The following is a 15,922-nucleotide window of genomic DNA, read 5'->3' as shown; positions in this document are numbered from 1 at the left end:
CATGTAATCTTAAAAATTAGGTACATGATCTAGAGCAGTGGTGTCCAACTAAAATAGAAAAGGAGGCCATTAAACAATATATAGGAATCCCTGGCTGCATATTGACTTATTTTTATAATGTAATATCATCTGTGTTTTATTATTTTTTAATTTATTTTGTTAAATATTTCCTAATTACATTTTAATCTGACTTGGACCACACTTAGGGATCTGTGTACTTAATACTTTTGTACTAGATGAAGCCTCAAACTTTTAAAAATCCCATTGGTTCCCTAATTGTGTTGGCAAAATAAAGAAAAATTCACAAGGAAATTAATTTTTAGGTAATTACTAGCAATCAAGCCAGAGGACAGTTTTTTATTATGGTTGTGACTTGGGCTCCTACTACTACAGAATTTGTCTGTTATGTCCAGTTTTCAGGGACCTTTTATGCCTTCCCCCTCCTACACTCTACTTTAAGCAGGATTTGTTGAAAAATATCTAAGAGTAAAAATAAAATAAAATATGGGAAAGAGACCAAAAAAGTGATAGTGGAGTAGTGATAGATCTGTCTGTAACTCAAAATTAGCTTAGGGCCAGCCTTACCAGAGAGAAAATCTTTATACTATAATTCAATCTAAAATTGTCATTGTTGGGGCAGCTAGGTGGTGCAGTGGATAGAGCTCCAGCCTTGGAGTAAGGAGGACCTAAGTTCAAATCCTACCTCAGACACTTGACACCTACTAGCTGTGTGACCCTGGGCAAGTCACTTAAACCCCATTTGCCTCACCAAATAAAATAAAATAGTCATTGTTTGGGCTAAATAGTTCTCAGGTTGGTGTTTAAAATTTAATTGAATTTTCAAGTCCTACTGAAATTAAAATTAGCCTCAAATATTATTTTTCTTCCCAATTCTTGACCGTTCCTGCTGAAAGGGACCTTAGAGATCATTTATTCCAGAGATTGTTAAGCTAAGGTTCATTTTTTATATTTTAATAACTATTTTAATATAATTGGTTTCCTTTGTTATATACATATATATGTATAAAATGCATTTAAAAGCATTATTCTAAGAAGGGGTCCATAGGCTTCACCATTATTCAAAAATGTGCTTGAACACAAAAACATTGAAAAATCCTTTATATTGTCTGAATCTCCTATATTATAAGATGAGGAAACTGAAGCCAAGAAAAAATTAGTGACTTTCTCAGGGTCACAGAGCAAGTTGCTGGTGGAAATAGAGCTCATACAGCTAGGTAGTATAGTAGATGGAGTGTTGGACATCAAGTCAGGAAGACCTGAGTCTTCAGAAATCCCTTTTCAGATACTTACTAACTAACTGTGTGACCCAGGGTAAGTAATGTAACTGTTTTTCAGCCTCATTTTCTTCATTTGTAAAACAGAGATAAGAATATCATCTACTTTGCAGAGTTGCGAAGACCAAATGAGATAGCACATGTAGTTCAGTTATGTCTGACTCTTTGTGACATCATTTGGGATTTTCTTGGCAGAGTGGTTTGCCATTTCCTTCTCTGGCTCATTTTACAGATGAGGAAACTGAAGCAAACAGTGTTAAGTGACTTGCCCAGGGTCACACAACTAGTATGTGTCTGAGGTCAGATTTGAACTCAGGAAGCCTGACTCCAGGCCTGACATTCTATACAATGTGCCGCCTAGCTGCCAGAGCACTTTACAAACCTTAAAGCACTGTATAAAACTATTATTATTCAGGTTAGAGAAGGAAATGGCAAACCATTCCAGTATCTTTGCCAAGAAAACCCCAAATGGGGTCACAAAGAGTTAGACATGACTGAAAACGACTGAACAACAAAAATGATTAAGCAGTTAGGTGGCACATGTATAGAGTACTGAACTTGGAATCTGGAAGAACTGAGTTCAAATCCAACCTCAGACACTGCTAGCTGTGTGACTCTGGGAGACTTACTTAATCTGAATTTCCCCATCTGTAAAACTGAAGATGATAATAACAGCACTCACCTTCCAGAGTTGTTGTGAGAATAAAATAAGATAATATTTTGCAAAGTGCTTGGCGAACCTTAGAGTGCTATATAAATGCTATTATTATTATTATTCGTTATTGTTGTTGTTGTTATTGTGTAAATGAGTCTTCTGCCCCGGTTTTAGGGCCCTCTCCACAGATCGTCATCAAACTGTACCAAATGCCCACCGGACCTCATGCCACAGACGATTGTCTGCATGATCTCACCAGTTTCATCAGAATCCCAGAAGGGAAATATTAGAAAAGGCATGGGGGTTGAGGATGAAATAAAATTTCCTTTTCAGTAGTCTTCAAAAGTTCAGATTGTCCAAATAAAGGCTCTTTGAAGACAGGAAACTTGAGGTTTACACAGTCAGCATTATTCCTTTGGGACAAAGCCCTGTGCAAACAAACACTCTAGGGGAAGCGAGAGAACCAGGGATGGGCATCCCTACCCCCACCTCCCCAGATGCATTTGGGCTCTTCCTTTTCACTCAGACAGAGATTCTATTTAGGATCTGGAGGGGGAAAAAATGACAACAAAAGAAGAGACCTTTTACCTGCTTGTTTTTCAGGGGCTGAACTACCTCCCTAATGCATAGCTCCAGGTCATTGAGATAGTCCTTTTCCGTCTGTATCAGCTCCTTGATAATGTTCGACCTCTTTGCCATCATTCTCCTTATCTGCTGCTGTCCATCCTGGGCTGTGGGCCCAGGTGCCGAGGCCTCAGCTTGTGGTGTCATCTTTTCTGTTAAATTAAAAAATGTAGCAATAAGACCTTCTGTGGAGGGCTCCGATGCCTTTTATCTTTCCCATTCATTGCTAACAATGCATCTCCTGGATTATTCATAGCAATGAAACAAGTTTGGGGAAGCTCACAGATGTGTTCCTAGACACTGATTCACTGCCATTCTTGCCAGGCCCTGACACAGAGGGGCTATGAAGGAGGATGGGGGGTGGGGGAGGCTGTTGGTGACAACGGGGAGCTTCACAAAGAAGCAAGGAGTGAAGGCATTAGTACCTGCCTATGTTAAAAATAGTCCCTGGCTATTTCTCTTTCTGAACACCCCACCTGCTCCCTTGCTGGGTCCACAATAGGTGAAAACTATGTTTTAGAACCTCTTACTGATTTGTTGGCTTTGGTTATCTTTAAATTAAGGGCAGCTTTCATTAGCAAAGCTGAAAATTCCAGATCATGTTTGTCTATGGTATTAAGGTGGTTTGTTCCCTATACCCCATTGATAGAATGAAAAACCAGACTACGTTGTTAAAGCTTCTTTAAGTTAATTTACACTTATTGAGGGCCCGTAGGTTGCCAGCCACTGGTCTGGGATGGATTCCATCGCTTTCCTAGTACAGAAACTAGACCCTTAAATGCATCTGGCCTCAGACTCTGGGCAAGTCACTTACCCTCTGTCTGCTTCTGTTTCCTCAACTGTAGAATGAGGATAATCATAGCATCTATCTTCTGGGGTTGTTGGGAGAATCGAATGAGATAATATTTGTAAAGCCCATGGTGGAGGGCCTGGCACATAGTTGGTGTTTAATAAATGTGTGTTTCCTTGAGAAAGTGCACTGGCTTTGGATTTAAAGGATCTACCTTCCAAAACTACCCTTTTCACTTAATATTCATGTGACCTCAAGAAAGTTCACTTAACCTCTATAGTTTTCACATATATTGAATGAAATTAACCTCTGAGTTCTTTTTATAAAATAAGTCCATGATTCTTATGATCCTATGATCTTTGTATCATATCTCCCAAATTTAGGAACAATAGTCAAACTTCAAAGGTTCAGAGAAATTGGAAAAAGCAGACTGATTTCTAATTGTAGAGGAAAGAAAGGAGAGATTTAAGGAGTACTGAAGGTTAAGTGAGTTGCCCAATGTCACCCATGAGTGTCAAAAGTGGGCTTTGAACCCAGACCCTTTGAGGTGAGCTAAGGCCACCACACTATTCTGGTAATGAGTTTATGTTGATCCCTCTCTTTTCTTTCATTTAGCCTTTTTTCCAACCTTGCATTTCTGAGTTGCCTGGTCAAAGTCAAGAGTGAAATCTGCAGCCATGGGGCAGCTAGGTGGCACAAGCTCCAGCCTTGGAGTCAGGAGGACCTGAGTTCAAATCTGGCCTCAGACACATGGCACTTACTAGCTATGTGACCCTGGGCAAGTCACTTAACTCTGACTGCCAAAGAAAGAGAAATCTGATCTTTTTCCCTTTCTACCTGTAAACCCAGACATTGTTCAAGACGTGTAAGTAGGATCCAGGGTTTTCCCAGATGCACGTAAATCACTGTGGAAAGCACTTTGAGGAGACAGTCACGCTGCTTTTAGTTTCTCCCTTCCACTTTCTCCTCCAAGCTAACCTTCACAAAGCCACCAAAATAATCTCAAAACATATCTCTGGCCATTTCATTCCCCTGCTCAAAAACAGTCAGTGACGTTCTGTTGCCTCTGGGTTAAATACAGACACCTTATCCTGACACTCAAGGCCCTCCACGTTATCTTCTCCTTCAAAAACTCTCTCCCAGCCTAACTGGTCTTGGGGCTGTGACTCCAGTTCTGTGGGACCACGTCTTCTTTCTGTGCTTTTCACAGACTGTGTTTGGAATTTATTCCTTCCTCCCTTCAGCCTCTTAGGATCTCCAGCTCCTTTCAAAGTTCAGCTCAGGTTTGACTTCTAACCAGAAAGATCAGTGTTTCTTGCTCAGATCACCTTCTCTTTAATTCCTTGAGTACGTGGGGTATCTGCCAGTAGAAGGCAAGTTCCTTGAGGGCAGGAACTGTTTTGGTTTTTGACTTGGAATATCTGTTACTTAGCATAGCATATAGTAGGTGCATAATAAGTGCTTCTTGGATTATATATCTGTATACAACTTACATGTCCCAGAAGAATTTAAACTCCTCGAAGACAAGGATTATATCATGTTTATCTTTGTATGCCCAGAGCCTAGCTCAATGTCTTCTACATAGCAGGTATTAAAGTGGAAGCATTGCCTAACAGGGCAGGCCTGAGGAGGAGAGAGGGGGCAATCACTACAGGGTTCCTTGAGCAGCTAGGGATAAAGTATGAGAGCAGTGGACATCTAAGGTGAGGAGAAGATACTCAGAGGGTGGGAGGTCAGAAGGAAGGCAACAGCTTTGACCAGTTTTGCCTAGGGTTGGCCTTGCTATTAGAAAATTAATTTGAAACAAGCTCCAATTAATCAGATATTGACTTTTCCATACAGAAGATCATTCAGTCTCTTTGATTTGCTTTCCTTCCTGCTTTACTTGCATGACTAGGTTTTTTTATTCATTCATTCTTTTTTTTGTTTATTCATTTATTTTACTGTTCCTTTGCTTCAACTTTGCTACTGAGCAAGTGACATACACATAATTTTTGAGACTTTTGAATCATCTGTAACTTTTAGCTCTCCCTGCTCTCCATCTGCCCCATTATCATGAATAATTGAGCATATATTGAATTCCTACAGCTGGATCCAAGACCCTAGGAGTACTGCCTGGGGAAGAGCTTTGGTCAGTATTTATGCGGCACAAAACTGGTGACACATGGTGAGGGAAGTGCACTATTCAAAATTGTTCTGTTCTGCAATGTTGAAAATAGATTTTAAATATTCAGTAGAAAAAAGAAAGATTTGGCCCCTTTAAGAAAAAAAGTGATTTACATAGATTGTTGTTGCTGTGTGTCCTTCTGGAAGAGGATCTACAACAGGAAGGTGATGCCATGATTTACAAGTGAATTGGGTTTAAGTGAGGAAGGGATGCACAAGGTCATCAGCCTCACTTTCTCCTCCAGAGCCATCTGGGTCCAGTGACAAGATATAGACCAGGACAACTGGAGATGGCCCCCTCAGGGAAGAGAAGGGAGGAAGGGATAGAATTTTGAACTCAAAACTTTAAAAAATGAATTTTAAAAGTTGTTTTTAGATGTAATTGGGGGGAAAATAAAATATTATTAAAAGAAAGAAAGAAAGAAGGAAGGAAGGAAGGAAGGAAGGAAAGAAAGAAAGAGAAAGGAAGGAAGGAAGGAAGAAAAAAGAAAGAAACAAAGAAAGAAAGGAAAGAAAGAAAGAAAGAAAGAAAGAAAGAAAGAAAGAAAGAAAGAAAGAAACAGAAACAAAGAAAAAAAGAAACAAGGAAAAAAAGAAAGTCTCTGAAGCCAGAATTCTCCTCTTTGCCATGGCTAGCTGGCTGGAACCAGTTATAGAAAGTCTACACATACTTTGCTGTCTTTCCAAGGCATTTCTCTTAGACATCACCACAAAAAGGATTTCCCGGTTCCTTCACATGGGAAAATTGCACCTATGGAGCAAACTGATAGGGTTTGTGCATGAACCAGATTTGGGTTACATAAGAATAAACCTTATACTAGAGAAGCAGAGGGCATGTTGGATTTGTGGGCCAGTTTGAGTCTGAGTTCAGATTGACATTGACTAGCTGTGGGACCCTGGGCAAATCACTTTAACTTCTTGGACCTTCTGTGTCCATATCATATATAAACAGGATAAAATAGTGATTATACAGAACGGAGTTTAAATATATGCTAGATCAGTGGTGTCGAACTCAAACAGAAATGTTGGCCGCTAAACTGTACATGAGCAACTGGGTGCTGCCATGGTGCATAGAGCGCCAGGCCTGGAGTCAGGATAACTTCTTCCAGAGTTCAAATCCGGGCTCAGACATTTACTAGCCATGTGACCCTGGGCAAGTCACTTCACCTTATTTGCCTCAGTTTCCCCATCGATAAAATGAGTTGGAGAAGGAATTTGTTCTGTAAAACTTGGACTAAGTCAAAAGGCCGCACCCAAGGACCTGGAAGGCCATGTCTGACGTCAAGGCCACAGGTTCCCACCCCTGTATTTAAACTGTCAAGTTTTTTGTATGCTATCTCTATTATTCAGTGTGTTAGGTATCACTACTTACTTTGTGTCAGCTGCAAATTTTATAAGCACGTCCTGGGCACCTTTGTCCATGTTACTGATACAGAGACGGATAGAGATAGGGGTGGACCTGTGACTTCATTAGTCTAGGGAACTCCCAGGTGAGGAAGCTCTTTCTGCCAATGCAGAGCAGCCCCTGACCAGCAATTTGTAGTCTTAGAGAGGAGAGAGTTCTCTAGAGAAATAAGAGGTGAAGTGACTTACCCAGGGTCGTACAGCCACTAAATGTCAGAAGCGGAACTTGAACCCAGATTCCCCAGCTTTGAGGCTTGCTCTCTATCCGCTGTGCCAAGGCTGCTTCTTATATTATTAATAAAAATATTAATTAGTACACGGCCACACACAAATCCCTGGAGAATGCTACCAGACACTTCCTGCCAAGTTGAGCCTATCAGTGCACAGAAATCTGGAACTCTCCCTAGTTTGAGAGTTTGTGCTCTAGGACCAGGAAAATAATAATCATTATTATAATAATGATGATTACCTGTAATAATCATAATTACTAATAATAATAGCCTTTACATAGCACTTCAAAGTTTTCAAAGCACTTTAAAATATTAACTCATTTTATCTGTACAACAACCCTGGAAAGTAGGTGCTACTATTACCCTCATTTTACAGATGAGGAAACTGAGGCTGACTTGCCTAGGCTCACACAGCTAATAAGTGTCTGAGGCCAGATTGGAATGTAGATCTTCTTGACTCAAGGCCCAGGATTATAGCCACCATACCACCAATTCCCTCTAAGAAAAGATGGATAGGGATTTAACCTTTTCTCCCCTGGACTTGGGATCTAGGATCTCAATCTATGGCAACGAAGACACTGGAACCAGAGCGAGGATCTGGGTAAAGGCACGGTAGTCTCAGGCAGGAACACCATAGCCTTCTTCTGGGTATAATGTGGGATTGAGATACGTAGCATTTCAGCCATCTCCATTAATACCAGTTCTTTAAGTGATTTACCCAGGGTCACATAGCTAGTAAGTGTCAAGTGTTGATGTGAGGCCGGATTTGAACTCAGGTCCTCCTGACTTCAGGGCAGGTGCTCTATCCACTGTGCCACTTAGCTGCTCCTCATGCCAGTTCATTCTTAAGAAAGTCACCTGCCAGGGACAGCTAGGTGGCTCAGTGGCTAGAGCACCGGCCCTGAAGTCAGGAGGACCTGAGTTCAAATCAGGTCTCAGACCAAACACTTGACACTTACTAGCTGTGTGACCCTGGGCAAATCCCTTAATCCCTATTTGCCTCAGTTATTTATCTGTAAAAATGGGGGTACACTGGAGAAGGAAATGGCAAACCACTCTAGTATCTTTGCCAAGAAAACCCCATTGGCTTTTGTCCATGAGGTCACGTGGAATCCAATACAACTGAATACTGAACAGCGAGAATGAACAAGCATTGTAAGTATGATGTGTATTTCCAATAGAAAAAAAAGTTCTTATGTTACTTTTGAAAAATCATTTGGTAAAGAAAGGGTGAAAAAAAACTGAGAAAAATGAGAGAAGGTACGAATACAGTACACAAAAGAATGGAATATATCTTTGTGTTGAATATGTATGCTCGCGATGGAATGACCTTCCTATTTAATTATATCCTTGTATCTCCCTCACAGGATATTTGACAATATATCATATACAGCCCACATGACTAATACATTCTGGCTCCACTTCTTTCTATTCCACTCCCACCACATAGACACTGCATCACATCTTCTGACAAAAATGTTATTTCAAGGTAATGCGTATAATAAAAATGTTCTCTTTGGTGTCACAACAATAGTATTTCTCCTCCCATAGTATTATCAGAATGATATCTACACTGATTAATGTTCATCTGACAACTTAAACAGGGACATGTCCCTGGGAAAAAGGATAGCCGTGAATACCTTTTAGGGTCTTGTGAAATATAAGGAGGGAAGTCACTTCTTAGGGGAAACCGTAAAAAAATAAATAAATAAGTAAATAGATTGCTAAGGAAAGAGGAAATGCTCTTGACAAGGAGACTCTCATCCTGGTAACATTAACTGAGGAGTGCTTTCCTGCTTCAGAAGGAGACAACCAGGCTACAAGTATTTATTAGGTGCCAGGCACGGCTAAGCATTGTTGTTCAATCATGTTTGACTCTTTGTGACCCCATTTGGGGTTTTCTTGGTAAAGACACTGGAGTGGTTTGCCATTTCCTTCTCTAACTCTTTTTACAGATGAGGAAACTGAGGCAACCTGGGTTAAGTGACTTGCCCAGGGTCACACAGCTAGGAAGTATCTGAGGCCAGATCTGAACTCAAGAAGATGAGTCTTGCTGACTCCAGGCCAGGTATCCTACCCATTGTGCCACCTAGCTCCCTAAGCACTGGGAATACAAATAAGAAAAAGAAGGCAATCCCTGCCCTCAAGGAGCTTGCATTCTAACGAGGAAAGACACCACACAAAAGAGTTAGGGGATGCAGAAGTACAGCTGGGGGTTGGCTGGTCTGGGCTCTTCTCCAAAATGGAGACACCAGGAGGAACCCATTAATGGAAGAAAGGGCTAAAAATGTATCATTCATTTAATTCAGTAGGAATTGGCATAGTACAATGGAAATAGTACTGGGTGTGGCATTAGAGGATCACAGTCAAAAATAATGGAGATGACAGTAGGGGTGATCCGTTAGCAGAGATGGGAAAGGACAAGATCCAGAATCATTGTGTTTGTTGTTCAGTTATTTCAGTCCTATCTGACTCTTCATGGCCCCATTTGCGATTTTCTTGGCAAAGATATTGGAGCGGTTTGCCATTTCTTTCTCCAGGTCATTTTACAGATAAGGAAACTGAGGTAAACAGGGTTAAGTGACCTGCCCAGGGTCACACAGCTTGTAAGTTTCAGAGGCCAGATTTGAACTCCAGTCTTCCTGACTCCAGGCCTGAAGATCAAGAGTACACTTCACTAGAGACCGGAGTGAAAGAGGAGATGGTGGAAGATGACGTCGGAGGGACATGAGAAGAGTAGAATAGGAGAAATCGGAACCCTTGGTAAATGGCCCCTCAGAGTATGAGGTAAGGAACCCAGATGACAGTATAGGAGGAGGTGCTCGCCTGGGTGGCTTGAGGAGAGAAGGGAAGGTGAATGGGATAGTCAATGTGCCTAGCTGTGGTGAGGCCCAGGTGGGAGTAGATGACAAAAATCTGGAGTAGACACATCAATGTGATTTTGTGACTTCCCTAGTTCTATTCAGCAGTGTGTGAGTAGGAGGGAAGAAGGTAGATGGTAGGAAGAATTCAAGGTTTGAACCTGACCAGGAAGGACGACTGATGTGACAAGGGGATGAGGAGTTTCCATAGTAGAAATCGTGTAGTTGAAGGTGGGGGGGAGCAGGCAGGGAACAGAGAATGGCCAAGCAAGGATGAAGGCCTGGGACAGTCCTGAGGAATGTCTAAAGGGAAGATGAAGAGGAGGCTTAGGCAGAATGAGACCAAACTCCGCTGGACTTTTCCATCATTTCCTCAGCACCCAGACCTCCAAACCCCCTTTCAATTCCCTTTTTGGCATCGTTTTTCTCTCTTAAATTATAAGCTCCATGAGGGCAAACACTGTGCTTTGCCTTTTTCTTCTTCATATTCTTCTTTTTTTTTAGTATCTCTAGTGCTTAGCACAGTGTCTGGTACATAGTAGGTGCTTAATAAATACTCTGTGGTACTCTCTTCTAAGTAATTAATCAGTAAGCATGTATTAAGCACCTACCATGTGTCAGGCACAAAAAGACAAAAGTAAAACAGTTTCTGGCCTCAAGGAGGTCATTTTGTCAGGGGAGATGATGGAAGTATTCATAAGATATATGTATGTGTGTATATGTATATACAGAATATATATGTATATATGATATCAAGTAAGGTATGAGATATATATGATATATAATACAGGGTATCATAAGGTATTATATGTACGATACACATAAATATATGACAAGGTATTTGGGAGTGAGGAAGTATTAAAAATGGGAGTGATCAAGAAATGCCTCATGTAGGATATAACATTTGAGCCAAGTTTTGAAGGAAACTAGGAAATATTTTCTCTCTTTAGATCCAGGACAAAACAAAGGAGTATAAAGTTGGTTTTCCTCTGATGCAGATAATTTGACTCTAATCAACTAGTTTGGTCTACCTTTGTATATGCAAAAAATATATACAAGATCTGTGATTTTGTTGTCATTTTACTCTCCCCAGATGGGAAGTCCCTCCACCAGAGAGGGCAACAAGTATCAGCAGTTAAGTTAACAAATACTTAGTAGTTAAGTCCTAGGGAGTTTCCTGAGGCTTATAGAAAAGATAAGTTACTTGCCCAGAGTCACACAGTCAGTAAGTATCAGAGTCCAGATTTATGTCCAGGCCTTCCTAGTCTGGTATTCCATCCCCCACCCTGTGTTGCCTTCATATACACCTGTATATGCGATGTACTATAATTTATATATGGGCAACTAGGTGGCACAGTGGATAGAGTTCTGGGTCTGGAGTCAGGAAGACTGATCTTCCTGAGTTCAAATCTGGCCTCAGATACTTCCTAGCTGTGTGACCCTGGGCAAGTCTCTTAATCCTGTTTGCCTCAGTTTCCTCATCTGTAAAATGAGCTGGAGAAGGACATGGCAAACCACTCCAATATCTTTGCCAAGAAAACCCCAAATGAGGCCACGAAGAGTCAGACATGACTGAAAACAATTGAACAACATATTTTATATGTACAGTACAATGGAACATTGGAAACATGAGTCATATGAGGACAGGCAAGGTTACCAGAATAGCGGAAGCACAGATATAATGTAAGGCAGACAAGTACACAAATGGTATTTTTTAAATAAAATGGACTTTCCAAGAAAAAGCTATGGTTTTAGCATAGATCTTTTTTCTGTTTTAATAGCACCCCACAAGTGAATAAAGCAGAAAGATTTCTAGCTCAAGCTTTTATGACAGGTTTGTCTTAACCAAAGTCCTTGCTTGATTTAATGACTCATTTAAAAGAAAATTCCCTACTGAAATACATCCATTTTTTTTGTTTAGCTCACACACACACACATAGATGGGGGAGGAAGAGAAACTAGCAACATTCTATAAGAACGCACAATCAACCAAAGCTGACTTTCACTTTCTCAAGAAGCATTGCTTCTATGTTCAAAGGAATCCTTCATTTAAAATAATCTCGTTTTCTATCTTAATTTAATATTTTTACTTTTCCAGAGAAAAGAATACTCAAAGCATAGTAGGCAAAAAAACCCAGCATGGTAGAAAAAATGATCATCACTGGATTTTTAAAATATTCAGTGTGTGTTTGAATATTTTAAGAATAGTAACAATATTGTTATAGCCGTATGAAAAGCCTGGATGCTGATTGAGGTAACAGAATTTTAAACGCATATTTTGCAAGCTGCTACTTCTATCCCTGAATACATGGATCTGGTTTGGGTTTTGGGTTGTTTTTTTTTTTTTTAATTGGGTGGAGGAGAAAACTAATTCTTTCTTGGGATAGATGCTCAATGGAAGATTATCATAATTAATTTGTCTTTAGCAGGGTCATGTAATGTAATCGAGTGAGCTCATTAGAAAAGAGCCACACACAAAAACGTGCATTCTTCCATGGTATGTACAGGTCTAGGTAGGGACTATGTACCGAACTCCTTAATCCAGAGAAAGCAGATGCCTCTTGGAGCAGAAAGTCTGTCTCTAATCAAAAAACTGATAAAGAAGAATGCTGCCCACCGATGACAGAGAGATGATGGGCTAGTAGGGAGAATAAAAAACACATTTTTAAACATGACAGATTGGGATTTTGTTTGCTTGACTCTGCTTATATGATACAAGAGTCATGTAATTCTATTTTTTTATTTCTATGAACAGGGGAAGGGAGGAGGAGAAAAAATTAATGTTTGATGATTGTTGGTTACTTTTCTTATACTGCTTGCCTCCCCTTCTTTCTCTTAAAATGTTTGTTACAAAGGGTAGCTTGCTGGGTAGGGGAGGAAGAGGGCTATGTTAAAAATGAATATGATATCAAAATAAAAACTATCAATAAAAATAAGATAAATTTTTCATAAAAATAAATCACTGGTGTTTTTTTCTCCTCTTTTTTTCTCCCTCTTCTCTCTTCTCTGTCTCTGAGTCTTTCTTTCTCTGTATGTCTCTATCTTTCTCTGTGCTTCTGTCTCTGCCTCTCTGCCTCTGTGTGTCTCTCCCCCCTCTCCTCTTCCACCTCGATTGCAAGGCTTTCTAATGAGGATAAATGTGAGAAAAGGGCCGGATTTTGCCGAGGAGTATTGGAAGTGGCAGTCGAAAGTCCCAGAGGATCTCTCCAGCTCCCAGAAGCAATAACCCAGCTGCTGGCATTCCAGCTGAGATGGGAATCCTGCCATAGGGGAACAGCTATCTCATGCTGCTACCTTGCTTTGTTCAAGTCAGGTCTCACACATAAGACCAAGTGTCCTTGAAATAAGAAGCAGAAAAACAGGTTCTGCCCAACAGTGGATCCCTGCAAGCTCCTAAAGTCCAGGAAGGGAGCAGCACCCCTCTCCCCTCTGCTTCCATCCTGGCCCCTGAGGCCATTGTCCAAGGACACAACCTCTGTGAAGAAAGAGTTATTCATCCTCACTAACCACTGACCAGTTGTCACCTTGTGGGCATGCAGACTAGGCTAGGGGGAAGCATGAAGGCATCCCGAGGGACAGATAGGGGGTGCCCTGTGTCAGGTGAGACAAACCACTGCTACCAGTGACACCAGTGGTGTCAGACAAATAGAAATGGGGACCACTAAACTGTACATAAAGATCTCCTATTGACTTAGAAAACCACAATAACACTCTCTGTGTTCCTTTGTAGTTTTTATTTATTTTGTTAAATGTTACCCAATTGCATTTTAATTTGATTTGGGCATCCCTGGAGAGTATTGTGGCCTTGAGTTTGACACCTCTGAGTTAGACCACCACCTCCCCTCAGACCCTGGTGGAGACAGCACAGGACCCTGAGCCCAAAAACAATGGTAATGGCTGCGGTTAGAGAGGGTGGATTATAGTCGTGGAGAAGACATCCCGAGGGCTCCAGACCACTGACCCTTCCTCCAGTCCAGCCTCCACAGCAGTCAGGAAGGGAAAGAACCCTTGAGGTACCAAGTCACATCTTGGCAACTTTCTCTGCCAAGTATTGTAGACCCCTCTTCCTTCCTTCCTCTCCCTCAGCAGCTAAAGACAGAGGAAAAAGAAAACCTCACCACCAAAGTTCTTGGATCTTTCACACAGCTCAACATCAGAAATGAAAATCGATGTATCAATGGAATTGACCCTAGCAAAGATGCATCACTATCTGCTTTGTGGCTGCACCCTAATGGATCATGAGTCCTTTCCTTCTATGCTGCAGAAGACTTCCTCCAAGGTGGTGAAACAGATAGATCACCAGGCATGGAGTCAGGAAGTTGAGTCTTCCTGAGTTCAAGTCTGACTTTAAACACTTACTAGCTGAGTGACCCTGGGTAAGTCACTTAACCCTATTTGCCTCAGTTATCTCATCTGTAAAATGAGCTGGAGAAAGAAATGGCAAACCACTCTAGTATCTTTGCCCAAGAAAAACCTAAATGGGGTCAAGAAGAGTCAGACACAACTGAGTAACAACAAAAAAGCTCCTTGAGAACAGAATTGTCTTATTTTTCTATTTGTATCTCCAGCAACTTAGCACATGGTGGATACTTAATACATTTTCATTCATTCACTCATTCATTCATTCATTCATTCATTGTCACAATCAGTTAATTCTTTCAAGGTATTCTGAAACACACACTTGCCAAATGTCCATCAGCCAAGTTGACACACTGCTATTTTGTTCACTCAAGTAGCTTCCTTTTTTTCTTATTTCTTGATTTAAAAAAAAAAAGATAAATTATTCTAAACATCTGTGATGAAATCTTTCACTTGCAGCATTTTATTCCTAAGCTTCATTTGTAATTAGCAACTGCTCAGTTGTGATTTCTCTGGATTCTAATTACAGCAGTTCCTTAACAATGAACTTTGGTTTCCTGTCTGCAACACCATTCTTTTCTTCTGCAAATAAATTGTCACTATTGCTGGGGAATAGGGATTTCAGGTGTTTGTCAATTTACATTAAGCTTCATTCAGATCAAAATGGCTGACAATAAATATGAGAAGACCAGTTTCTAGGAAGTCAAACAAGTGGGGAGCAAAGGGGAAAGTCATTATGGCAAGGTAGCTGAGTCCATAACCTTAACCTAAAGTTGACATATCCTTTTATTTCACAAGAATGGGTGGTGCGGTGGAGTCTGGGGAGGGAAATGTTTACTTTAAAATACAGTATGCTGCTGATGCAGTCCTCTGATAGGAGAGTGTTGTAATTAATCACCCTGCTGACAGGAAAACACAGGATGTTGGCAACGAGGTGCTACGGAAATTGGGCTGGACTCAGAGAACCTGGGTTTGAATCTTATTTCTGCTACTTACTAACTTCATGACCTTGAGCAAGTCACTTAATCTAAGTCTTTGTTTCCTTCTCCATAAAATGGGGTGTGGGAGGTTGGACTCTTCCAGATCTAAATCTATGATCCTGAGACGATGAAATTCAAGGCAAAAGCCTTAGAAAGACAAACATTTGAGAAGAGAGATCACATTACAAATCTGGGGTTATTGTAAAAGTCCCTAGATCAAAGCAGGGAGAGTTTTTTTTCTTGTTTCCTCGGTGCCCAGGCCATAGGTGATTAATAAATGTTTGTACAATGAATTAAATCAAAGACCGTAGAATCATATACTTAAAATTGGAAAGGACTTCAGTCTTTCACTTTATAGATAAGGAAACAGGCCCCAAGAAAAGTGAAATGCCAAAAATCACAGAAGTAGCAAATTTCGGAGCCAGGATTGCTGATTCTAAATCCAACATTCTTTCCCTTGGGCTTCTTAATGTTCATAAATCATGTCTATATGCCATCTGCTCATTTTTATGTCTCACATGCATTATTTCCCCATTTTACAGATGAAGAAATTGAGGG

The 15,922-nt window shown here is 40.6% G+C and overlaps 1 protein-coding gene across 1 annotated transcript in view; it reads right to left on the bottom strand.

Moving 5' to 3' along the window:
• ARHGEF38 (Rho guanine nucleotide exchange factor 38) overlaps nucleotides 1-15,922 on the bottom strand; it is a 122,088-nt gene that overhangs the window by 100,972 nt on the left and 5,194 nt on the right. The window contains exon 2 of the mRNA XM_027837300.1: nucleotides 2,539-2,726. Within this exon, the coding sequence (XP_027693101.1) occupies nucleotides 2,539-2,726 (188 nt within the window). The remainder of the gene's footprint in view (nucleotides 1-2,538; nucleotides 2,727-15,922) is intronic.

This window comes from Vombatus ursinus, unplaced genomic scaffold (assembly GCF_900497805.2).
Source record: "Vombatus ursinus unplaced genomic scaffold, bare-nosed wombat genome assembly UNPS02014821.1, whole genome shotgun sequence".
Classification (NCBI taxonomy): domain Eukaryota; kingdom Metazoa; phylum Chordata; class Mammalia; order Diprotodontia; family Vombatidae; genus Vombatus; species Vombatus ursinus.
Note: the sequence above shows the minus strand (reverse complement) of the source record. Positions and strands in the feature narration are given on the sequence as shown.